Raw genomic sequence first — 27,814 nt, forward strand, 5'->3', positions numbered from 1 at the left:
ACCTCAGCCATGCCCTCTTCCTCGATGCACAAATCCCACTTTTGGTCCCTGATAGGCTCCGCCCCTCTTTTTACTACCCTTTTACTATTTGTATACTTATAGTCTCTTCTCGTGCTCTCTCTTTCCTTTGCTTATCTCTTTTTTCATTTCCCCTCTGGACTTTCTGTATTTAGTCAGTTCTACTTGTGTTATTAAACTGACGCCTTTCATAAGCACCCTTTTCAGCTTCATCTTACTCCCTATCTCTTCCATCATTCAGGGAGCTCTGGATTTGTTTACTCTACCTTTCCCCATCATGGGAACATACCTTGACTGTACTCAACTTATCTCCTCTTTAAAGGCAGCCCATTATTCAGTTACAGTTTTGTGCAACAATCTTTGATTCCAATTTACCTGGGCCAGATTCGTTCTCACCCCATTGAAATTGGCCCTCCCCCAATTAATTACTTTTTTTTAAACTTTCGATTGTTCTTTTCCATAGTTAACCTAAACTTCATGATGCTATAGTCACTGTCCCCAAAATGTTCCCCTGCTGGCACGAGATTCACTTGACACACCTCATTGCCCAAAATCAGATCCAGTAATGTCTCCTTCCTTAATTAAAAGCAAAATAATGCGAATGTTGGAAATCCAAAATAAAAACAAAGTGCTGGAAAAACTCAGCAGGTCTAGCAGCATCTGTGGAGAGAGAAACAGTTAATGTTTCGAGTTTCAAGAGAGAGATATGAACTCGAAATGTTAATTCTGTTTCTCTCTCCACAAATGCTGCCAGACCTGCTGAGTTTTTCCAGCACTTACTATTTTTACGCCTCCTTCTGTGTTGGGTTGGAAACATACTGATGTAGACAACTGTCCTGAACAAACACACTTCAGAAACTCTATCCTCTCTGTGCTGTTTGCCCTATTACTATCCAAGTCTATATAAAGTCCCCCAACTGTTTTTACACCTCTCTGTAATTTCCTTGCAAATTTGTTCCTCTTGATCTTTCAAACTGTTTGGTAGCCTATAGAATACATCCAATAGTGTAATGGTAACTATTGTTTCTTAGCTCTAACCAAATAGATTTTGTTCTTGACTCTTCTAGGATACTCTCTCCAGCAATGTAATATTCTTCATAATCAATACTGTCACCCTTCCTCCTGTCTTTCCTTCCTGTCTTACCTGAACATCTTGTGTCCAGGAATATTTAATATCAGTCCTGCAGTTTTAGGAGCCAGGTCTCCATTATTGCCACAACATCAGATTCCCACAATGTTCATTAAAATATCATGCACAAGATATTTATTTTGGGCATTCAATTTTGCCACAGCATCCCTAAGCTAGGGATGTCAGAAAATTTTTTTTGCAGGTTCCTATTCTTGACCATTGTTCAGCGGCCACTGCTGCAAAGTGCACATGTGGATAACATTCTTAAAAAGAACCAAATGTATTGATCTTGTTCTGTTAATGATTTTGGTACAGAAATGTCACTATATTCTTCAAATTATTCAATATGCAGCAGTTAATTTATCTGACAAGATTTTAATTGACTTGTATACATGACTCAATATCCCTTTTAAGTGCCACTTGAAACTGTATCAACTTTGCATGAAAATAGCTTCATTGTTGCCAGCTGTTCATTAGTTTGAATATTGTGATTCCATTTAAATTTTTTAAGTATTCCACTGATAATGAGGAGCCTGCACTTCAGTTCACTATAGTGCCTTTGTGACATGATCGAGCTATTGATTTGTGACTGCAAAGGCGGCATAAATGTACTAACCTTCTACATAGTAAATACATCCTATTGGCAGCAGTTATCCTGAAGTGCTCTGTCTTTGAACGAGATGAGCTTGCACTGATAGTTCCCAGACCCAGCCGCTGGTAGTCCCGGAAACACGCTCGCTCTACTAACTGTTCCATAGTTGACTTTTCTGAAGCTTTCAAAGTGCTACTTGTGGGAAGTTCACCATCATCTGAAGCTATGATGTGTAATAAGGGAGAATATTATTAACCACCCAGATAATCACAAATCATACTGTATATGCTGGAAATTTGAAATAAAGGCTGGGATTTTCTGGCCCCGACACGGGTGGGACCCGTCATGGGCAAGGCGGTGCCCCAGCCAGAAGTCCATTGACTTGCGGTGGGACTGGAAGATCCCGGCAGTGGGCGTGTGCGGAAAATCCCGCCCAAAAACAAAGTGCTGAAAATACTCAGGAAATCTGGCAGAATCTGTGGAAATAGAAGCCAAGTTAACATTTAAGGTAGATAACTTTTCATCAGGGCTGGAAAATGTTTGCAACAGGTTTTAAGCAAGTAAAGGCAGGGAAAGGGGAGGAGCAGAGGTGAGAACAGAACAGAAAATGTGTGGAAGGCAGGAGTGGTTAAATGACAAAGGGATGATGGTGCAAGGCAAAAGAGGGTAGTAATAGGACACGTAAATAAACAAAAGATGGGACTGGTGGAGGTGGAAATGGGAATAACTGAATCATTACCAACAGCTGTCCAATAAAATGGAGGCAATGATAATGATCTGAAATTGGTGAACTTAATTTTGAGTTTGGAAGGTGTACAAAATACCTAATCAAAAGATAAGATATTGTTCTTCCATCCTACATTGAGCTTTATTGCAGGCTTGTCCAACCCGAAGCCCGGGAGCTGGATTGTGGCTCCCGAGGGCATTCTATGTGGCCACCCCTCCCAACCACCCGCCCACCTCCCCACCTCCGCCCGGAGCTACTGTTCAAATTGCCAGTAAGACGGTGAGTGAAGTTGAAGATTCTCCAATCAGAGATTGTTTTTCTCCCACATTAGCTGCAGGCAGGTTCACTAGTGAGCTATAAACAGCACATGTGGGAGAGAAACAATCTCTAACTGGAAGAGCAGCGGTCACCAGCGGCAGTAAATGTGGGGAGAAAAGAGGGGGGCCCAGGGAGAGAAGGTGCCGAGGGGCCTGGGGAAAAGATGTTGCAGAGAGAGACCATGGGGGGGGGGGGAGTGGTTGAAGAGACTCGCTACCGAAGTGTGAGAGAATGTGAGGGAGAGAATGAGTGAGTATGTCTAACAGAGAGAGATAATGCGTGTGTGTCTGTGTATGAGAGAGGGGAAAAGAGTGCATGTGAGAGAGAGAGAGAAAGAGAGAGAGTGAGAGAGAGCATGCACACTCACATCTGGCTCACTCCCAGTCTCAGGATTCTCAATCACCCTCATTCCCACACACCAACACATGCTTTCACCCACACTCACAGTGGATGAGTGTGAGTGAGTAAACACCCTGAGACTGGGAGTGAGCCGGACACACGCACACACTCACCTTCTCACACTGTAATGGTAATTTTTATTAATTACTGTTTTTTTAAAAAAAATTATCAATTTATTGCTTTGACATTGCTTTATTTTTGCTCAGCAAGTTGTTTTTTTTCTTCACACTCAACTTCTTTTTGAAATTCACATATCTTTCTGAAATCTGCTCATCAGCCCCTTGAGTGAGAAGAAAATGGAAATGTAGCCCCTCCATGCAAAAAGGTTGGACAAGCCTGCTTAATTGTGTTCAATTGTAGGAGGCCAAGGGCAGAGAGGTGGGAGTGGAAGTGTGATGGTGATTTAAAATGACAAGTGCCTGTAAGCTCATGCTCATGCCAGTTGACTGAACGGAGGTTTTTTGTAAGGTGGTGCCATTCCCTCGGTGATACCCTGCTCCACTCCCCAATCACCCAAATGCCTCCTCTCCTTCCATGGAATCTTCCTATGCAAGTGCAGGAGATGTAATATCTGTCCTTTTACTTCCTCCCTTCCCACCATCCAGGGCCCCAAACATTCTTTCCAGGTGATCACACAACCTGCATTTGGTCTCCCCTCATCATGAGCAGTAAATGTAGCATGTTAAATTGAAAGTAGGAGTAATTTGCTGTTTCACCTGGAAGGAATGTTTGGGGCCCTGGATGGTGGGAAGGGACGAAGTAAAAGGACATGTATTACATCTCCTGCACTTGCATAGTAAGATTCCATGGAAGGAGAGGAGACATTTGGGTGATTGGGGAGTGGAGCAGGGTATCACCGAGGGAATGGCCCCACGTAATTTTGAAAGGCGAGTGGAGAGGTAGATGCGTTTGGTAGTGGAAATGATGGAGGCTGGTGATGTAGAGGGTGAGGACAAGGGGAACATTATTGTGGTTCTGGGAGGGAGGGGAAACAGTGAGAGTAGAGTGTTTGAAATGGGACAGATATGGTTGAGAGCTCTGTCAACCATAATGAGGTGGGAGGGAATCCTCAGTTGAGGAAAAAGGAAGACATATTGGAAGAACTGGTATGGAAGTTGGCATTGTTATTACAGATATAGTGAAGAATGGAATAAAGTCTTTCCAGGGAGCAAGGCAAAAGAAATGCAGTCAAGGTAGCTAAGCAATGTGTCCTTAGCCCACATAACTGACATAACTCTATTTCCATCAAAACTACTGTTTTCTTATGTCATTCTAGGCTTTACTATTTTTTACATTGGTGTGTAAGTGTATAATATCTTCCTCATTGCAAATTTGGAGTTATTTGAAAACAATTAGTAACAGTCAGAATATCAAAAACAGAGACCTATAGTTAAAAATCTAGAATTTAAGCTTGCAATAGTTTTCATTAAGTTCAAATATTCAAAATTAAAATTCTTAACATTATTTTCCAATATGCGTTTCCTTTGCGCTTAGCTGAACAAATGACAAACAAGGCATGAAAGTGAAAATGGCATTCAAATATTAGCTGTAAATTAATTGGTTTAAAGTGCTGTAGCATAAAGATATGAATCACAGAATTTACAATCTGTGATCAGTTAACAGTCAGCCCCTACTGACATCAGAGAGAGGTGTCTCAACTGAGGGGGGGTGGTGAAGAAAAATATCTAATTGTAACAGACCCTTTAATGTGTGTGTTTGAGATTTTATCATTTTTAGGGTCAGCTGTTTCAGAACATGTGAAATACACCAAATTACTTTTCTCAAAGCTTCTTGACACAAAAGTAACAATTTTGCAAAAGTCATGCTTAAAATGCGATGAGATTTCTTCAATGGCTAAATTAGGGACGAAAGTAAAATATATGTCTGAAATATCACTTTAAACTGTTTTAGTTGAAACATTAATCCATTTATTTTAACGGAAAGAGCAACCACAGATGAACCTGGGACTAAGTGGACAGCTCTTTCAGAGAACCAGCAGGGGTGTGAAAGATTGAACAATTTCCATCTGTGCTAAAATATTCTACGATTTTATTCTATGCAAGAGAAAAAGGATCCCACAATTTTCTTGCGCAAGGCTATTTGTATTGCTCAGGCACATTCAGAGTGCTGGCCAAGACCATGGCTAGGCTTAGTTCCAGAAAGCAAAGCAGGAAACAAGAGCCCAGAAAGGGGGAATAAAGATTTAGAAAGAAAGACATGCAGAGACAGAGACACAATTTTTTTTTTGTCTATGGTCTCACCCTGGAAGATCTGATAGTTATAATTATAGACATGTAAAATATGTATTTTATATCATACTATTTCTAAAATGATCTAAAATATATTAATCTTGTTATATTAATGATTTTGTTATCGATATACTACAGTAGCCCTCAAAGGATTCATCATGTGGCAGTTACAGTAAAACACAGCCTGAGAAACTTACAACTGTGTTATTAGCTGTTGTCATTCTCTTCTGGCTACTACTGAAGATTAGCTAGGGGTAGAAATTATCTGAAAATTATTTAATGGCTTCTTCATGATTTCATGAGCCTGCCAATCCACTGAGGGTCTGAGTCCAAGCTCTTACACCAGTTTTATTTAGGTGGTCCTCCAATGGGATACCTCGTAGTTGCTGGAAGGTTTCCTCATGCCTCACCGCTTGGCAACACTGGGCCTGCATTTACTCAGGATCTATTGGGGAAGCTCCAGGAACTTCCAGAGTAATGTGGTAGGGGAAGAAATGTGGCTGAAATCAGCATTTTCCAGGTGCAACAAAGAGAAAATCTATCCTGGTATAAATTGTGACCCAGTCTTAAAAAAATAAGAATCAGTTCCCCACATATTTCCAAATCATATGAAGAAGTCCTTGGTGTTCCTTTGGATAACACAAAGAGAAATTTGCATTAAAATGTGCATTGCTAGAAGTAATCTCTCTATTTGTTGTAATTTAAACAAAAATAACTGGCAAACAATGCAAGCTAATTAGCAAACTCTTGGATAGGAGGATAGCCAAATAAGAAAATGTGAAATATTATTTGCACACAAATACAGTCACTGTTTTTGGCAATTAATAACAACTTCCTGGGCCCCAAAGTCGAAAGAATGCCTGCAGGAACAGTGATAAGTTCTGATGTGTACTATTCTAAATAAATGTAACAAGATAAGTTACTCACTCCATCTGGCAAAAGTCTATATAGTGTCTGAAGAAAGTGAGATGGTTACAAACATTTTTAATCTCTTCAATATTTCTTTTAACATGTAACTGAACATAGTATCATAGGATAGTGACAGCACAGGAGGCAGCTTGTCGGGCTGTCGTGTCTGTGCCAGCTCTCTGCAAAAGCAAAACAGATAGACCCCTGCCCTTCCTTGCAAATTCTTTCTCTTCAGGTGTTTATCCAATTCCCTTTTGAAAGGTACAATTGAATCTGCCTCCACTACATTCTCAGGCAGCGCATCCAGGTACTAACCACTAGAGTAAACAAGGATTTTCCTCATGTCACCATTTGTTCTTTTGACATTTACCTTTATATCAGTACCCTCTGATTCTCAACCTTCTGCCAAGGGGATCAGTTTCTCCCAGGCCCCCTATGATTTTGAACACCTCTGCCAAATCTCCTCTCAACCTTCTCTTCTCCAAGGAGAACAACCCCAACTTCTCCATTGTATTCACTTAACTTGAGTCCCTCATCCCTGGGACCATTCTTGTAAATCTTTTCTGCACTCTCTCATCCTTTCCAAATGTGCAGTGCCAAAAATCGGAAAAAGTACTCCAGCTGAAGCTGAACCAGTGATTTATAAAGGTTCACCGTATTTTTCTTGCATCTGTACTCTACGCCTCTCTTTATTAAGTCCAGGATTCCGCATGCATTTTTAACCACTTTTTCAACATGGCCTGCGATCTTCAATGATTTGTGCACATATAACACCAGGTCTCTCTATTCCTGCAACTCCTTTAGAATTGTACTATTTATTTCATATTGCCTTGCTTCATTCTTCCTACCAAAATGTATCACTTCACACATTTCATCAGCCACATATCTACCCATTCCACTTGTCTGGCTATGTCCTCTTGAAGTAATTCACTATCTTCCTCACAGCTCATAATAATTGAGTTATATATCATTTGAACATTTTGAAATTGTGCCTTGTACACCTATGTATATTAACATATTAACATATACCAAGAGTACCGATCCCTGGGGAATCCCATTGTGTACTCTCATCCAATCCAAAAAACAACTGCTCAACACCACAATGTTTGTTGTCATTCAGTCAACTTCATATCCAAAATGCCACTCTCTCTTTTAGTCCATGGGCTTCATACTGCTGGAAAACCTATTATCTGGCACTTTATCATACACTTTTGGAAATCAACATCACTAGCATAGGATGATTCTGATGGAATTAAGATTCACAAAAGAGAGAGAGTAAATTGTTCCATTTTGGGAGGTGAAGAAAAAAAAATCTGTATTAAGGCTGAATTTTAGTGTATCAGGAAGTTGTTTTTGGCTTGCCAAACAATGAAGGTTTCCAAAATACAGGACCCAACACAGTGAAATAATATCTTGTAACATTAGTGGTTAGTTATTTAACCTAGTGGGTTTGCCCTTTGGCATAGTTTAAAATGCTCTTTTCAACTCTTTGAAGCTGAAAGTATGTTTCGAAGGCTAGTGTTTAGATAGATTAAAAATGGGCCTGTTGTCATGTATTTTCTCAGAGACTCATGCAGCTCTGAAGCTTGGTTATAATGGATTTGATTTTGTGTTCGTCAGTGTACAGAAAGAAAAATAAAGAGGAAAAGAAAGATGGGATTAAGAGAGAGATCAAAAAGTGACAGAAAGAAAAAGTTTTAAAAATTATTTAAATTCTTTCATTTTCAAAAGCTCCAACAATAAAAATTAGAAAGAATGAAATTCCACACTTGTAAAAGTTAATTTTCAGTGCAAGAGAGGTTGTTTGGCAGTAATTAAGACTCATCACAAGGTTATAAATTTACTTGGATTGGAATAGAAAACCTAACCTCCTATAATTACTGCAGCTTCATGCAGTTTCTCATGTTTCAATGCCAAGCCTCTTACGAGCTATCAATTTAGTGCAGCTTCTGGAGGGGGAGGGGAACTTCACGATTTCTGTGTTTAAGTGTGTGTGTGTGGTCTCTGGAAGTTGTTGCTCAATTTACAATAGGTGAGCGCTGATAGACTAACCATTATTTTAACTGCAAAAACCAGGCCATTATCTCCTTTACCTCATGCAAAAACAAGCAGCATCGCCTGACTCAAAAAATCAAAATAAAAAGAGCTCTGTTGCTGTTACAAGGTTTCTATTGCTCCATTGGAACATTTTTGATGAAAAACAATGGCCCAAAATTTCTAGTGGTAGGGCAACAAACATTGAATCATAGAAATGATTACTGCACAGAGGAGGCCATTTGGCCTGCACTGACTTTTCTGTGCTAGCTGTCTGCAAGGGCAACTAAACCGGCCCACTTCCTGTAGCCATGCACATTTTTTCTCTTCAGATAATTAGCCAACACCCTTTTGAAAGCCACAACTGAATCTCCCTCCACCACACTCTCAGGCAGTACATTTCAGGTCTTAATCTTTTGCTGAAAAAAAAAAGTTTGACCTCGTGTTGCTTTTGTTTCTTTTGCCATTCACCTTAAATTGGTGCTTCTTTCCACCAACAGGAACAATTTCTCCTTACTTACTCTGTTCAGACCAAGATTTTGAACACCTATATCAAATCTCCTCTCAAACTTCTCTTTCCTAACCAACTCTAATCTATCCTCATAACTGAAATCCCTCAACATTGAAAACATTCTTGTAAATCTTTTCTGAATCCTGTCAAATGCCTTCATATTTTTCCCAAATGTGGTGCCCAGAATTGAACAGAAAATTGCAGTTGAGGACAGTATTTTATAAAGGTTCACCATAACATCCTTGGTTTTGTCACATGAACTGCTTTCTCAACCCAGCCTGTCACCTTCAACAATTTGCATGCATGTACCCCTAGGTCCCTCTACTCCTGCACCCTCTTTAGAATTGCAGGCTTACCTCTGAGCCATAAAGCTTTTGATTCAAGTCCCACTCCAGCGTTTGAGCACAAATATCAAGGCTGACACTCCAGTGCAGTACTGAGTGCTGTGCTGTAACAGGTGGCACTTGTCAGATGAGACGTTAAATCTAGGCCCCAGCTGCCTGTTCGGGTGGATTTAAAAGACCCTGTGGCACTATTTAGAAGACAACAAGGGAATTATCCCTGGTCTCCTGTACAACATTTATCTCTCAATCAACATCATAAAAAGATGATATGGTCTTTATCACTGTTTGCTGTTTGTGGGAGTTTGTTGTACTCAAATTGGCAGCTGTGTTTCTGACATTACAACAGTGACTATACTTCAAAAGTGCTTCATTGGCTGTAAAGTGATATGATCAAGTGGTCTGAAAGGCAGTAAATAAATGCAAGTTTTTCTTTCGTTCTTTTATCCTTTATTGCTGCTTTCTATTCTTCCTCCCAACAATGCACCACTTTACATTTTTCTGCATTAAATTTCATCTGCTAAATGTCTGCCCATTCCACCATTCCCAGTCTGTCCTGGCCTTTAATGATTTGAGCTTGAACTCCAAAATCTTTTTCCCCTGCTATTGTTCCCTATTTTTCACCATTTAGAATATAATCTAACATCTTTCTTCGGCCCAAAGTGAATAGCCTCCCATTTTCCCACATTTATTATATTTTACCCACTAATTTACGTATCCCATCTTACCTGAAACATCATCATCCTCATTCCAGCCTGATCGATTGCCTCTTTCATCTATTGTCAAAACAATTGGTTTCTTTTTCACTGTATACTGACGGCCTATGGTCATTTTTCCAGCCTTCTTCGCACTTTTTACAATATTCTTGGAAAGGGTGCTAGAAATAATTATAGAAAACATCAGTAAATATATCTTGAAGAACCCAGTTTTTTCTAGTTCTGGGACAAATATTATGTTAACTTTGAAAAATCTCCAACAAGACTTCAAGAACTTAAAAACTATTCAGAAAAAAAGTTCATTTCAGCATAATTTTATATGCATTGTTATTTGATTTTGGATATCGTTCATTGCAATAAAAACTACATCCCTATGCACTTTCTGCATTAACATAGATCAGGTAACTGACTACGAAACTAAAGCAGAACTCTCTGCTGAGTACTGAATGCCTCAAACAGCTTTAGTTCTTTTATATATGCAAAGCATGCAAGAGTTTGTTGGGTCTTCTGATTTCACCTTCAGCGGTACCACTTTTGCACTACTTGGGGCGACCATCATCGCTAGCACTACGTCTTGGCCATTGACTTCTCTGTGACAAATATCAATTATACCCTCTGGTTGGTTATGTAGAAACAAATTTGAAGCAAGTTGATCTGCGTTTCCCATTTTCATCATTCATTGGCAATCTACTTTGTGCAATCAGTCAAGAGAATTCATAATTTGCACAGCTGAGGTAAGGGTGGTTGCAAATTACAAAATAAATGCAAGTTTTTTTTTAATGTTAGCTTCAGGAGCTTTCACTAGTCTAAATAGGAGCAGATGCTAAAAATGAACTATAGGCTGCATTGGTTTCCACACACCAGCACTCATTTTATTATTCTTACCAAGCCCTTGGAATTACAAAAATCTTAATTTAAAAAGACACTATGCTTATTATTGTCAAAGTGACCATTTCAAATATGTAGTTTCAATTTATTTTTTGCTAACATGCAATTGGTTATCATTTATCTTTTGCTGCTTTCCCTCTTTTTTTTAGTAACCAAGCAACTCCTGTTAACTCCCAGGTTTCTGTAAACTTGCTTTCATGCTGGCTACTGGAAGGCTAATGCTAGTGGAACAGTGACAAGCCTGGCTTATTGGTTTACTCCCTTGGGAAAGTACTTGTCTCCACTTGCCACTCCATAGTAGTACAGCTAAGATAGCAAATTCAATAGAGTTACTGATCTGACCTGCATTCTACAGCTTGTGATCTTGCTTGTTGTGATATCATTATTTTCATAGCTTTGTTAAAATTTATCCAATCACATACAACCTTATATTAAAGTGCACTTTGTTAAAATGATGCATATTAAAGAAAGTGTGGTCTGGGCAATACTTAAATGCAAGATGACTGCTATACTAAATATCAATGATATAACAAATATATAGATTTTCAGTTTACAGTGAAAATAGTTTTCTAATATCTCTCATACTTAATTGTTTTAAATTGCTATAGCTTCCAAGCATAATGCAGAAATGGCTCCCATTACTAAATATAGAAGAACAAAGTGACTGCTTCCTTACTACCATATCTATTCTAACCACTCCAAACCATGATCACAATAACTATGATTTGTATTCCAGCTATGTTGACATCAACACCAAAATCCTTGATGCCTTTACAGTGGTCTCACAATATATATAATTTCTCACACTTACCGAAATGAAGTGTTTTTTTCCTTCTGTTTTGGTAAAATTATCTGTGGTGCATTCTGACCTGCAGCAAAGGCGAAAGTGCTGAGGACAGACTGTGGATACCGAAACTTCACTATGTGCTTCTTGAAGATCTCCACCATCTCAGAGGTCACTTCTTCATCAAATGCTACTTTAATTATCTGTAACAATAAATAGGTAAGGTAATTTGCTGCTCTGGTGCTACAGCATTCATAATAATTAGATAGAAAAAAAAGCTGTGTACCACTTTGCAAAGAATTAACATCAAAACATCAGTCAGACAAGGAACAATCTAGAACGGATCTGTCCCAGGTACATTGGAATTCAACATTGGCAGGCAAACTATAATCAGGCAGGATCATTAAAAAGCTGATAGTTTGAATATAGTTGAAGCACATCTCCACAAGGGAGAAAGGTTGGGCAACCATACCCAGTGTTCCCTGGAAGATGAAAGAGATAAGAGAGCATGAAGAAGCAGAAAAAAAATTGCATGGCAGATGTCAGGTTGTTAATACTGATTGAATATGGAAAGTTCAGAGGGGAAGTGAGAAAAGAAATAAGAGGGGCAAAGAGAGAGTACGAGAAGAGAATGTCAACAAATATAAAAAGGGAACCCAAAAGTCTTCCATCAGCACATACATAGTAAAAGGAATCAGGAGGAAGGGTTTGGACGATTAGGGGCTGAAAAGAGACTTATACATGGAAGCAGAAGGCATGGTTGAGGTACTAAATGAGCAATTTGCATTTGTCTTTTCCAAGGAAGAGGATGCCACCAAAGCAACAGCCAAAGATAGTTGAAATACTGGATGGGTTAAAAATTGATTAAGTGGAAATACATATGAACATATGAAATTGGAATAGGCCATTCAGCCCATCGAGCCTGCTCTGCCATTTGATAAGATCATGGCTGATCTGATTATGACCTTTACTTTTCTCTCTACTACCTGTACCCTTTGGCTCTCATGTGAATCAAGGATCTAATTATTTGTTAAATTCTCAATGGACAGCCTGTGGTAGAATGAGAATTTTCAAAATTGCAGCCTCCCCTACACCAAGGTACTGATGGCACTTTATGTGTACTTGCACACAATTAAATGGGTTCATGAGCCACAGTGAAATTAGTCTTACAACAAGCAATTCATCTGTGACCATAAAACAAGAATTAGTAAATGAATATCTTCTTCCCAGACAACAATAATGATATCTTCATTTAAGGTGTTCCAGGGTAAACATTAGAGAAAGGAGACTGTAAGGATAAGATAGCCACAAACAGCAGCAAAGGTACAACAGCAATAAGTTAACGCGCTATAGCATCAGGAGGCATCTTACAATCTAAGATCATTGCTGCTGCCATAGGTTATATAACTTTGCCATTCAAAGAAGCATAGAAACATGGGGAAGAGGGAGGACAAAATAAATCCATTTCCAAGAGTCAAGCAAAATTAAGTGAGGAGCCAAAAGTTGTTCCTACAGAACTATGTTTGCAGACAGCATTGCTAAGATCTACGCCCAATTACCCTATTCACCCATTGTATGAACAGTCCTCCAAATGTTCATGACAAATCCCTATAATCAAAATTGGCCTCAACACTAACTCAACAACCATGAAGCCTACCTATTTTGTCCAATACTATTTTGTTCTACAATATCCCAATAAAAGTCTTCTCGTAGTTAAGACCAAATGCAACCAAATTTGATTTCCAATCATCAATTTGACTACATGTCTTCTATTTCTTGCTTTGATGCTGACACTGATAAATGTTTCACCTACAACTGAACATAACCTTGTGTTCCTTTTAGGTGCTCCTCCACATCCAGTCCACAAAAAGCAGGACAAATCCAAACCAATCAATTGCTGCCCATCACTCTACTCTCAATCATCAATGAAGTGAGGTAAGGGGTCATTGACAGCATTATCAAATGGTATTTACTCACCAATAATCTGCTCAGTGTTGCTCAAGTTTGGATTCCACCAGGGCCATTCTACTCCAAACCTCATTACAGCCTTGGTCCAAACATGGACAAGAGAGCTGAATTCCTGAGGTGAGACTGATTGCCCTTGACATCAAGGCAACATTTGATCAGTGTACAGCTACAACAATGAACCCTCACAAAATTGGAGTCAATGGGAATTGGGGGAAAGCCCTTTGCTGGTTGGAGTCATACCTAGCACAAAGCAAGGTGGTTGTAGTTTTTGGAGGCCAATCATTTCAGTCCCAGGACAACGTTGCAGGATTTCTTCAGGGTAGTGTCCTAAGCCCAATCATCTTCAACTGCTTCATCAACGACCTTCCTTCCATCATAAAGTCGGAAGTAGGGACGTTCACTGATGATTGCACAGTGCTCAGTATTATTTGCGACTCTTCAGATACTGAAGCAGCTCAATTCTATATGCAACAAGACATGGAGAACAATCAAGTCTGGGCTGATAAGTGGCAAGTAACATTCACGCCACAAAAGTGCCAGGCAATGACCATCTCCAACAAGAGTGAATCTAACCACCTCCCCATAATATTCAATATAAATACTATAGCTGCAAGAGGAGGGCAGAGGCTTGGAATTCTGCCCCTGACTCACCCCCTGACTCCCCAAAGTCTGTCCATCACCTTCAAGGCACAACTTAGGAGCATGATGAAATACTCCCCTCTTACCTGGATGAGTGCAGATCCAACATTCAAGAAGTTCAACAGCATCCAGGACAAAACAGCTAGTTAGATTGGCACGCTATCCATTACCTTAACCATTCAGTTCCTCCACCACTGACTCACCGTGGCTGCAGTGTACACCATCTACCAGATGCAAGGCAGCAACTCACCAAGCCTCTTTCACCTTCCAAACCTGAAACGTCTACCACCTAAAAGGACAAAGGCACCAGACACACAGGAGCACCACCACTTGCAAGTTCCCCTCCAAGCCCCACACATCTTGACTTGGAGCTATATCATAGTTCCTTTTCCGTCAGTGGGTCAAAAATCTGGAAGTCCCTTCCCTACAGCACTGAGGGTGTACCTGTATCAGATGACAGCAAGTCAAGAAGACAGCTCACCACCACTTTCTCAAGGGCAATTCAAGATGGGTAACATGCTGGCCTTGGTAGTGATGCTTATATTTCATGTTAAAGGCAAATTGTATTTAACTAACTGGAATGAATTTTTTGATGCGATAACAAGGTTTATGAGGATAATGCGCTGTATATGGCCTTCCAAAAGGCATATGATAAAGTATCACAAAACAGGCTTGTCAGCAAAGTTGGAGCCAATAGAATAAACGGGAAAGTGGCAGCATGTGGTTAATGTTTGTTTTTCAGGCTGGAGACAGTGGTATTTGTTAATTGCATATTAAAGGTGTTTAATTGCATGCAGGTAGTGGGCATGAACTCAGGATTCACTTGTGCACCTATAAATAGACAAAAACTTAAACTGTAACAAAAACAGAATTACCTGGAAAAACTCAGCAGGTCTGGCAGCATCGGCGGAGAAGAAAAGAGTTGACGTTTCGAGTCCTCATGACCCTTCGACAGAACTTGAGTTCGAGTCCAAGAAAGAGTTGAAATATAAACTGGTTTAAGGTGTGTGTGTGGGGGCGGAGAGATAGAGAGAGAGAGAGGTGGGGGGGGTTGTGGTTGTAGGGACAAACAAGCAGTGATAGAAGCAGATCATCAAAAGATGTCAACGACAATAGTACAATAGAACACATAGGTGTTAAAGTTAAAGTTGGTGATATTATCTAAACGAATGTGCTAATTAAGAATGGATGGTAGGGCACTCAAGGTATAGCTCTAGTGGGGGTTTTTTTTAAATTTTTTTTTAATATTTTTTTTTATTTTTTTTATAATGGAAATAGGTGGGAAAAGGAAAATCTTTATAATTTATTGGAAAAAAAAGGAAGGGGGAAACAGAAAGGGGGTGTGGGGGAGGGAGCTCACGACCTAAAGTTGTTGAATTCAATATTCAGTCCGGAAGGCTGTAAAGTGCCTAGTCGGAAGATGAGGTGTTGTTCCTCCAGTTTGCGTTGGGCTTCACTGGAACAATGCAGCAAGCCAAGGACAGACATGTGGGCAAGAGAGCAGGGTGGAGTGTTAAAATGGCAAGCGACAGGGAGGTTTGGGTCATTCTTGCGGACAGACCGCAGGTGTTCTGCAAAGCGGTCGCCCAGTTTACGTTTGGTCTCTCCAATGTAGAGGAGACCACATTGGGAGCAACGAATGCAGTAGACTAAGTTGGGGGAAATGCAAGCGAAATGCTGCTTCACTTGAAAGGAGTGTTTGGGTCCTTGGACGGTGAGGAGAGAGGAAGTGAAGGGGCAGGTGTTGCATCTTTTGCGTGGGCATGGGGTGGTGCCATAGGAGGGGGTTGAGGAGTAGGGGGTGATGGAGGAGTGGACCAGGGTGTCCCGGAGGGAGCGATCCCTACGGAATGCCGATAAGGGGGGTGAAGGGAAGATGTGTTTGGTGGTGGCATCATGCTGGAGTTGGCGGAAATGGCGGAGGATGATCCTTTGAATGCGGAGGCTGGTGGTAAGTGAGGACAAGGGGGACCCTATCATGTTTCTGGGAGGGAGGAGAAGGCGTGAGGACGGATGCGCGGGAGATGGGCCGGACACGGTTGAGGGCTCTGTCAACGACCGTGGGTGGAAAACCTCGGTTAAGGAAGAAGGAGGACATGTCAGAGGAATTGTTTTTGAATGTAGCATCATCGGAACAGATGCGACGGAGACGAAGGAACTGAGAGAATGGGATGGAGTCCTTACAGGAAGCGGGGTGTGAGGAGCTGTAGTCGAGATAGCTGTGGGAGTCGGTGGGTTTGTAATGGATATTGGTGGACAGTCTATCACCAGAGATTGAGACAGAGAGGTCAAGGAAGGGAAGGGAAGTGTCACAGATGGACCACGTGAAAATGATGGAGGGGTGGAGATTGGAAGCAAAATTAATAAATTTTTCCAAGTCCCGATGAGAGCATGAAGCGGTACCGAAGTAATCATCGATGTACCGGAGAAAGAGTTGTGGAAGGGGGCCGGAGTAGGACTGGAACAAGGAATGTTCCACATACCCCATAAAGAGACAGGCGTAGCTGGGGCCCATGCGGGTACCCATAGCCACACCTTTTATTTGGAGGAAGTGAGAGGAGTTGAAGGAGAAATTGTTCAGCGTGAGAACAAGTTCAGCCAGACGGAGGAGAGTAGTGGTGGATGGGGATTGTTCGAGCCTCTGTTCTAGGAAGAAGCTAAGGGCCCTCAGACCATCCTGGTGGGGGATGGAGGTGTAGAGGGATTGGACGTCCATGGTGAAGAGGAAGCGGTTGGGGCCAGGGAACTGGAAATTGTTGATGTGACGTAAGGTGTCAGAGGAATCACGGATGTAGGTGGGAAGGGACTGGACAAGGGGAGAGAGAAGGGAGTCAAGATAACGAGAAATGAGTTCTGTGGGGCAGGAGCAAGCTGAGACGATCGGTCTACCGGGGCAGTTCTGTTTGTGGATTTTGGGTAGGAGATAGAAGCGGGCCGTCCGAGGTTGGGCAACTATCAGGTTGGAAGCTGTGGGAGGGAGATCCCCAGAGGAGATGAGGTCAGTGACAGTTCTGGAAACAATGGCTTGATGTTCAGTGGTGGGGTCATGGTCCAGGGAGAGGTAGGAGGAAGTGTCTGCGAGTTGACGCTCAGCCTCCGCGAGGTAGAGGTCAGTGCGCCAGACAACAACAGCACCACCCTTGTCAGCGGGTTTGATGACAATGTCAGGGTTGGACCTGAGAGAATGGAGTGCAGTAAGTTCAGAGAGAGACAGGTTAGAATGGGTGAGAGGAGCAGAGAAATTGAGACGACTAATGTCGCGCCGACAGTTCTCAATGAAAAGATCGAGAGAAGGTAAGAATCCAGAGGGAGGGGTCCAGGTGGAGGAAGAATATTGGAGATGGGTAAAAGGATCCGTTGAACTGGGAGAGGACTCCTGCCCAAAGAAGTGAGCCCGGAGACGAAGACGGCGGAAGAAGAGTTCAGTATCATGCCGAGCCCGAAATTCATTGAGGTGAGGGCGTAAAACTTAAACTGTGATTTTTGGGGTTAGATAATGCTTTCTTGTAATATGCAACTCTGTAAATAAATGCCTATAAAAATGTGTAAAGATTGCCTCCAGTTCTGTCCTTCACCAACTGGCTTTCTGGAGTATAACAGTGTTCTCCAGGGGTTAGTACTCAGACTCCAACTTTTCTTGATCTGGATTAATGACTTAGACTTCGGTGTACAGAACATTATTTCAAAATTTGTTGATAACATAAAACTTGGAAATATTGTGAGCTGTGAGGAAGACAGAGATAGAATGGGCGGACATGTGGCAGATGTAATTTAATGCAGAGTAGTGCGATGTAATAATTCTGATAGGAAAAATAGGGAGATGTAATATAAATAAAGGGTACAATTCTAAAAGGGACGCTAGAACAAAGAGGCCTGGGGTTATATGTGCACAAATCATTGAAGGTGGCTGAGAAAGTGATTAAAAAGGCACAAGGGATCCTGAACTTATACATATGGACACGTGTACATACAAATTAGGAGAAGTAGGGCTAACTGTACCTTGCTCGTCCTGCTTTCTACCCTTAATGTCACCTATTAGCACATTCCTTAGATAATGTCACCACCTTCAACTCCTCTTTGTCCTTTTGTCCATGACATCTTTTGGCTATCTCCACCTATCACTGACCCTCTATCCAACTCTACTTGTCCCACCCACCCCCCCCCACCGCCCTTAAACCAGCTTATATTTCACCTCTCTTCTTTGTTCCCTTAGTTCTGTTGAAGAGTTATATGGACTCGAAACGTTAACTGTGTTCCTTTCTGCAGATGCTGTCCGACCTGCTGAGTTTTTCCAGGTATTTTTATTTTTGTTTTGGATTTCCAGCATCTGCAGATTTTTGCTTTTATTATAACAGATGTAGGGCATTCAGCCCCTTGAGCCTGCTCCACCATTCAATAAGATCATGGATGATCTGATTGTGGCCTCAGCTCCACATTCCATCTACCCCTAACTCCCTTCTTAGTCAAGAATCCATCTGCCTCTGCATTAAAAATATGCAATGACTCTGCCTCCACTTTCCTAGAGTGTTCCAAAGACTGATGACCCTCTGAGAGAAAAAATTTCTTCTCATCTCCATCTTAAATGGGAGAACCCTTATTTTTAAACTGTGTCCCCTAGTTCTAGTTTCTCCCATAAGGGGTAAACATCCTTTCAGCATCCACCCTGTCAAGTTCCTTCAGGATCTTTTATGTTTCAATAAAATCACTTCTCATTCTTTCAAACTCCAATGGATACAGGCCCAGCCTGTCCAACCTTTCTCAATAAGATAATCTCCCCTTCCCAAGCATCAGTGGAATTTATTAATAGAGACACATTGAGTACAAAAGCAAGGAATTTTGATGAACTTCACTCTAGAGAGAGTTCGGCCTTAACTAGAGAATTTTGTCCAATTCTGGGCACTGTACTTTAGGAAGGATCTGAAGGCTTTAGAAAGGGTGCAGCAAAGATTTACTAGAATGGTTCCAGGGATGAAAAACTTCAATTATGTGGGTAGGCATAGGAAGCTGGTTTGTTCTCCACAGAGAAGAGGAGGCTGAGAGGAGATTTGATAGAGATGTTCAAAACCATGAGGGTTCTAGACAGATAATTTTTTCCCATTGGCAGAAGGGTGAAGAACCAGAAGGCACAGGTTTAAGGAGAATGGCAAAAGAACCATAGGTGACATGAAGGAAGACTTTCTCACAGCGAGTAATTGCAATCTGAAATGCACTGAGTGGTAATAGCAGGTTTAATCTGGCTTTCAAAAGGAAATCAGATAAGCACCTGAAGAGAAAAAATTTGAAGGGCTACAGGGAGAAGGCTGGGAGTGGGACTAGCTAAATTGGTCTTGGAGGGACTCAGCATTGACTCGACAGTCAAAACGGCCTCCTTCTGTGTTGTGACAATTTTATGAATTAATCTGTAACAAATTTGTTGATAAAGTATACCTGAAAGGTTGCTGATCGAATCTGTAGTCCTTCTTGCATATTTTGTTGGAGCTGGTTTTGTATACTGATCTTTTTTTCCTTTGTCATTGATGCAATGGGAAAACTTCGAACCACTGTTTGCTCGCCCACTGTACAAAGTATATTAAAAAAGCAAGTTTTTAATTAACACATTGGAAACCCTGAATATAGATATTTTCACCCTAGTCCATATATTTTTAGTATTCCTTCCAAAACAACAATAATTTCTGATACTGTCATGTGTTAATTGGTAGCATTGTCACCTTTGAGTCAGAAGGTTGTGAGTTCAAGCCTCACTCCAGGATTTCAGCACAAAATTTAATGTTGACACTCCAATACAGTATTGATGAAATGCTGCATTGATAGAGGTATTGTCTTTCAGATGAGATGTTAAGCTAAGGTCCCTTTTGTCCTCACAGGCAGATGTAAAAGATCTCATGGTACTTTTCTGAAGAACAGCATAAGAATTACCTCCAGCCTATATTTATTCCTCAATCAACATCACAAAAAGAGATAATGTGATCATTGTCACACTGCTGTTTGTTGGAGTTAGCTGTGTGCAAATTTGCTGCCATGTTTCCTGCATGGCAACTGTGACTACACTTCAGAAGTACTTCTTTGGCTGTAAAGCACTTTGGGACATCCTGTGATTGTGAAATACGTGCTATATAAATGCAAATCTATTTTTGCTTTTAGTCTTTTTTTTTATGTGAATTTGAAGTGGCTTTATTCCAGGTGTTACGAACATAGTATTATGGCTTGATAAGCAAACTACATTCAGGTAGATGTCACTGTGCAGAAACATAATGGCATGCAATGCCTATTTTTGAAAGGCTGTCTGCTAGTATTAAAGCTACAGCTTTAAATTCAGAGAATAGTAAATCCCAAATGTTAATGGTTTATGCTTTCAAAAGCTATAATAGATGTCAAGTTATGCGTCCACACTGCGACATCTGTTAACTTTAATCAGGATGGTACAATGATTACTGAAGTGCTAGGAGGCAGCCTGTTTACATTCTCTGAAACAGAATTACTTCTATACACCACGTCAGGAGACTTGATGCTGAAGGTATAATTTATTTATGTTTACCTCGCTCCTTGAAGTTTCCTGACTGTAGAAATAAAAGGTGTTAGCCAAGGAAATGAGTCTGTAAAATCAGTGGTTACTGATACCACAAGGATAAGTGTGGATGGTTCCGAGCTTAAACCATGTGTGAAATATGGAAGTTTTTGGTTGCTCTTTTGTAATGTACGGGAACGTTGATAAGATGACAGCATCCACTGATCTTAAACTATAAAACTGGATATTTCTGTACCACACAAATGTGAGGTAAAAATAGAATAACCAATTTATGAGTGGTGGAACACCAGAAAACAATTCAATGTATGGCATGAGTAACATTTAATCCATAACCCCAAAGGATCAATGAGATGTATCTTTCTGACATTGGTCTGTCCTTCAGTGTTAAACTACAATTACAAAAGCATCCCAATCACAAGAATTTTGGTGAAAATCTGCCAAGTATGTTTTTTTAAAACTTATTGGCTAAAAAGTGCTGCACATCAATTCATTTCTTAATTAATGTTATAACTGTAAAGTATTTTTAAAAAATCCTACCTAAGGGATCGTGTGGTGTGCCCTTGAAAATAATTCTGTATGTGGTTAGAAATAAGGCCCCCTCTGCAGGCAGAATGTGTGGTCCACCTAGTACTCCTCCTGATGCCTCCTCTCGACCATCTGAGTCCAAAACAACACGCAATCCCTCACCAACAAACTCTTCACCAGGTAGTAAAGCTGGCCGCAGAATCTTGGGCTATAAAAGCATTTGAAAAATGAACTGTAACGAGTGTATAAATAACACACTTCATGAGACCATACGCCTTCTGTTGATTAACACAAGGATCACAAAAAATATTTGATTCTGGTTAATAACATATTTTGCTTTGAGGGATACATTTGGTTACAGTTAAAGAGTTTTCTGTAGCCCAAGAGAATTAAATTTATACTCAAAGCATCAATTTGATGATAAACATTAATACACAACTCTCACCAGGAAAATTTTACAGTACAATGAACCAACAACAGAGATACGTCGCCCTTAGTATATATAGGAAATGTTCACTCTTTTAAGCAGGAAGTTTGATACAAATTGTAGTGGTACCTACTCAGCAGTCCTTGGCTGTAGGTCCTCAGCGCCAGGTTGATTCACCAATTCTGCCACGGTGTACTGTACACAGGACATGAGAATCCCACAGACTTCTACACAACCTGGTCAGGTTACTCAGCTGTAATTGCTTTATGGTCCAAGTAGTAGCTGGTGAGCAATTCCTGGTATTTCAAGCTTCCTTTTTAGGTCAATCGCCAGCTCAATTACCAACTGGTGACCTAAGCCTTTAAGTTTTCACAATAACTTTTTATTGTTCTCTTCACAAATATGTGACATTAAAATTGTCGAGCCAACATGATCATTTCACTACAATTTTACTGTTTTGATCAATTTAATGTATAAAATTTTGTTTTCAAAAATAAGGCCCAAAATAATCTTTCATTTAATCTTCATTTTTGCTGTTCTATGGGACTTGGCTCTCCATCATATTTTGTTTCATTTTAGTGCTCATTTTTTCACCTCCTTTTCCATTTCATTTAACATTCTGTCCTACCTTTCACTTTTAATTGTAATTACAGATTAATTTTTCCACATCTCACTTTTGTTTCTGATGTTTTCTGCAAAACCACATGCAAGTTTGCATTTCCAACCTTTTCCCACATGCAGAAAGGCATAGCATGTGTGATCTGGTATACCAGTCAGTGAGAGGCCTTTATTTTGCTTTGTTTTTAAAAAAAACATTTTTAAAAAATCCTCGTTTTGGGAGGGGCTGAGTGAGTGTGTAACTGTACCATTTTCTTTCCATTCAAAGCTGATGTCTGGGAGATATTTCATTTTCAAACAGTTGTGTACTTTCTAGGGACTCAGAAAATTTAGCAGCATCACTTTCACCAGGCATCATTTCTCTAAATGTTAAATTGGTACCTTCAACTGTTGCATAGCAACAGATTCATAAAAAATATTTGTCTAACTACATTGATATTGAAATTGGGACTAATTTTGGATGAACATTTATTAGTCCTGTGATCCTATCTCATTCGTCCGTTCAGTGTCTCTTATTATTGTTCAAACCTTTTTGTTTAGGTTCAATTCTTCTATTACTTTGTAGGATAGGATAGAATTTGTAACATTCATTCGTGCAAACTACTTATACAATAGAGATTAATTTTCATAGGTATATATACATAGAAATTTGGTGCTCAGTTGAAATAGATTTTCCACAGTTAACTTTCCCCTTCTCACCAACATATGAATTATCATGCTCTTTAATCAACTGCATATAGATAAGCAAGCTTTGGTAATTTTCTAAATCACTCCCGAAATCTTCCCATAGATCTTTTGCTAGTTTGGGAAAGAGCTGTCTTCCATGATTTAAATGGTAGTATGCAGGGTTCTCATGGATGAAGATTACTTTGGATAATCTTTTGTAGCTGACAGTTGCCAGGCCTTGTGACATGAATAGTTGTACATTTCAAGTGCAGCTTCCATAATGTTCATATGTACAATTTCTGATGATTTCACCACTTCATTAATGTTGCACCAGACTTGATAGAAGGTTTTTTTAAGGTCTACAGTGCTAACTAAAGTGACTTTTAAACATGGTCCATATCATCGTTTAAAACACAGGCCAATTGAAAGTTCTTGGAATTCAGTCAATGGCTTTGATGTTAACTTCTCTACAAGTTGTATTGACTGAAGACTGAGTAGCTCTGATCCATCAGGTCCGCAGAAATGATTTATACATAAAGATATATGGGAGCTCCATTTCACTAGTTGATAAGCGTTTTTGTCACTATTTATCAAGGTTACATGCAAAATCATTTTGGCATCTTCATGCAACTGAGGCAACAAAGTTTTCAACTGTAATAATTTCTTCCAACGTGGCCACTAATTCCTCAAAATATTGCAGATTATTTATTTAGTTCTGTTTACAATAGATTTTCAAACTGCACAATCCAATACAATGATCTTTCTGCACAGAATTGTGTTCTGGGAAAATTCCACTCGGCTGGCACAGCTGCCTTCAAGCTGCCATGTTGTCTTCCAAATTTCCAATAGTTTCTGCTCTGCCACTGAATTCTTGGTAAATTAGCAAGTTCCTAGCAGATCACGAACTGGAATATGACAAGTAATGTCTAGTAACTCATCCAAAATTGCATCTGGATCCACAGTGAACTCCCACTACAGTTTTGGAGGAAAACAATCAGTGTCCTAAAAGTGAGGAAAAAATTTCCGTTTGGAACATGGACTATTATTTGGACTACAATAAGTTGAAATATTACATTAATTTTCCTTGCTTGTATGATGTCTACAGGGAAGCTATTGTTTGTTCCATTAATATTCCGTGGGCTAGCTGCTGCTCTGGCCAAATGCTGGTAGGTAATCTTCTTCATTCACAGGTATGTTTTAGGCTTCCAACTAGCCAGAATGCTATTGAGCAGCCCCAGATAGAGTTGCTGGAAAATTTCATCTTCATTGTTCTATTTCTAAGTTCTCTTGCACAATATTCTTAATGAACTGATTTGTTTCTCTATAATCATATCCTTGGGGTTTAATTTTCTTGGCTATTTCCCACCAGTATTTGACATCTAGTTTGAACATTACTTGATTATCTCCTAGCATCACTGAGTTAGTGGTCTTCATTTGTTTAGCCACATCCTATTGAGTACAGGTTGATCTCCACATAAATCTGCTTTAAATCATTCTTTTTTCCATAGAGCTACTCACTAAATAATTAAACAATTTCACCTCTCAATGGATCTAGCAACTTTAGCTTAACTTTTCACAACTCTGTGGTTTCTGACCTCAGCATTTTTTCTTCCGTTCTCTGCCGGCTCTTTTTCAGGTGCTAAAACTTACACATATGCTGGCTTTAAAAGTTAATTCAAATTCCAGTTGAACTTCAATCCTTGTAAGCTTCAGCAAACTTGTTTTTTTCTTGTAGAATTAATATTAGAAGGGGAATACAATAAACTGCTCATTGACTGGAAGATATAACAACCATTGTCAAAGGAACCGGTTAATTTGAATTTCTATATAATTTTCCGATCTCATCATTTTTAGAGACAAGACTTTGATATTAAGTGTCAGTTTCTTAAAATACATGGAAGCATCTCTGATGATTCATAATCCGTTTCCTCAGTTAAGCCTATTCTGCAAACCTTATTCTTTGCACAGCAAACCCTAGCTCAGCAGGCTGCACTGACAACTGATGATACCCCACAGCAAGGAGCCATATCATCCTCCTTTAAAAAAGTCTTTAAAATGGCAGCAACCTTCCTTTTAAAGCAGATTTAAAGTGGAATTATAATGCCAAGGTACCAGATCATTCATGAACTTGTTTTTCCTCTCTCTAACTGGTTTGCAATGTTGTAATTCATTCTTCTAGGGAAAACTTGAATACAAATGACAATTGAGACTGTAATTTAAATTTAAGACACCTAGCGGGGAGTCTAATCCTCCAGAATATTTCTCTGGTTCACCCCCGGTACATGTTAAAACACTTTCAGAAAACATCAAGACTACTTCTTGTCCTAAAGTTCTAGATCTGAGCTGAGCTTTTCTTATGTTTTTCTTCATGTTCATATTTAAATTTTAATTTCAGTTAACTCTTCCTTTTGCATTACTGTGTCTGCTATTTTTCTGCCACACACTCTCCAAAGCTTTTCCACACAAATCTCAGGCTATAGCATAGCTTTCTAGTCTTCTCTAGGCTTGGGACAGGCTTATAATATTCCAAAAATAGTGTTATTTGCACTAGTGGGGTATTCCCCCATTACAATTTTCTATTTTTTGTTTAGAAGAGTGCTGCCATTTTAAGTGCATTTGTTTTAAAGAAAGGTGTTACAAAATGGTTCTACATCAGACAATGAATGCAGCAGAACTGTGTTAAACTCAATTTTTCAATGTCAAAATAACTATTTTAAAGACAAATTGAAAAAATGTCTGAAAAAGATTTTTGTTTGTAGAAGAGGCAGATGAGCCCTACTGTAATGCAATGCATTGTGGTGGTGCATGTCATGTTATTGTTTCATAAAATTAAATAACACCAAAAATGATTTTGCAAGATCTAATCTCAATAGATTTTCCCAGACATTCACCAAATGACAATTTAAATAATTATGTTGCAACATTACTAGCATTTATCTTAAGGCATTAGCAGTTCATTCAGCAGATATTATAACGTGAATCACTTTTAAAATGTGGTAAAGATATTCAGTGTCGATTTTTGGGACATTGCATCAGTGCTATCTGAGTAAAGAGAGAAAAATTTTTTAACAGGCCTACAAAGCTACAACTTAAAGTAGCATTTGTTCACTTTTCTGATATAATGCTTACCAATTATTGGTGTATGAAGACATAAAGATTAAAGCATGCTCACCAGTGGTTTGATTAAGATTGAAAAATGTAATTTTAAACAGGATGTCTGTCACAGAATTACTTCAAGATATTTGACATTGCAGTTAATAAAATAACTTTTGTATGAAATGATTTACATGGTAAGAGAAATTTGATCATAAAATAGTGGATTTAATATGGCCTACAGCAACAAATCAAAAATTCCACTGGTCTGGTACTCTGATATTTGGACCATGACTAGCATAAGATATTCTTTTGCACTCCAACAGACCAGTTGGTGCTGTAGTGATTAATGAAAAGTGTAGATTACCCTCGGGCCCTATTTACTTGCACCAATCTGAAAGGAAAGAAAAAAGCAAAGAATAAGGAAGTTTAAGCACAAGGACAAAATGAAACTACTGTAATTATGAATGAAACAAAAACAAAGGAGCAAATGAAATAAGGAGAAAAAAAGTTAAAATCTAATAATAGGAAAGAGAGAAGATTTAGGAAACAAAAGTCAAAGATCCAGATAGCCAAAGAAAGGAAATTGTCTCTTACTACCATTTGTGTCAGCTAACCACAGCATAAACAATGTTGGTTTCAGAGTTATTTTTGGTAAACTTATATTTTTGTCTAAGTTCCTTCCAAATACGCAGTGTAGGGACAATCACATGCTATCTGAAAGGAGTATTTGTATTTACCTTCTGTATTGGTGGAAGCCTCCTGCTTTCCCGATGAACGGCCTCAAGTGTCTCAATGTGCATAGCCACAATTCCTTAAATAAATAATAAGTCCCTTGGTCAGCTGAAGCACTTGTACAACTAAAACTATTAAATGCATTTATGACTTTTGAAAATTAATTCTAAAATTATAATAAAACACATTCTAAAGCACTGCTCCCGCAGAGTTCTTTTTAGTAGCTGCAGCTGATGATTTTCATACGCTTTGAGATCTATATTGATGCTTCTGCGAAAACATTATGAAAATTGCAGTGATTAGCACAATGAAATTTTACAAAGCAGGTTTGAAGTACCACTATAGTCTGATATTAAAACCTGATCACTGCAAATGTATATAATCTGTTGGGAAAAAACTTACCACTGCTGCATTCCTGAATTAATGTAGCCTATTTCCCAAATAGCAATGGAATGTATAAGACAATGGAGACAAAATGCCCCCGCTTTCCTCATTTCAGGCCTCTAATTGGTGCCCCGAGCTGCCAAATTTCCGCTTGAGAAATAGGCAGAGGAATAGACCTTTCAACTTTTTCAAAAGGCCGCAGTATGATCATCCGACAAGGTCCTGCATTTCTGCTGATTTCAATTGATTCTAGCTGTTCTTGCCTCCCTATTGACATTCAGAGGATGTATCATAGGCATTCATATTAGGATTTATATTTCCACAAGTCAAAGAAGCAGGCAACCAAATCAGAAACAAGAGAAAGAAGAAAACCACGTGTAAAACAGCAAAGATGTGAGATTGAGCTGTCTTATACATAAGATTTAAAATGGTTTGTGAAAAGTGTAAAATCCACTGCATTCTTATAATATTTTCTTTGTAAATTTACTGATATTCACTACTTAGTCTGTCTTCCATTAATGATGATTGGAAGTAATAGCACACAGGGCCAGAGGGGGTTCCTCAGGTTGTGTCAGCTGTGGGCTCTAAGTCAACGGATCAAAATCTTTCTGTTAACTA

General features: G+C 39.5%; 1 protein-coding gene across 1 annotated transcript in view; it reads right to left on the reverse strand.

Annotated features, from left to right (window-relative positions):
• Positions 1-27,814, reverse strand: part of sbf2 (SET binding factor 2) — a 665,078-nt gene that overhangs the window by 88,740 nt on the left and 548,524 nt on the right. Inside the window, exons 21-26 of the mRNA XM_041196757.1 lie at positions 26,818-26,891; positions 21,286-21,481; positions 19,650-19,777; positions 11,643-11,818; positions 9,956-10,104; positions 1,764-1,962 (exon numbers count right to left, since the gene is read on the reverse strand). Coding sequence (XP_041052691.1) covers positions 1,764-1,962; positions 9,956-10,104; positions 11,643-11,818; positions 19,650-19,777; positions 21,286-21,481; positions 26,818-26,891 — 922 coding nt within the window. The remainder of the gene's footprint in view (positions 1-1,763; positions 1,963-9,955; positions 10,105-11,642; positions 11,819-19,649; positions 19,778-21,285; positions 21,482-26,817; positions 26,892-27,814) is intronic.

This window comes from Carcharodon carcharias, chromosome 10 (genome assembly GCF_017639515.1).
Source record: "Carcharodon carcharias isolate sCarCar2 chromosome 10, sCarCar2.pri, whole genome shotgun sequence".
In the NCBI taxonomy this organism is placed as follows: Eukaryota; Metazoa; Chordata; class Chondrichthyes; order Lamniformes; family Lamnidae; genus Carcharodon; species Carcharodon carcharias.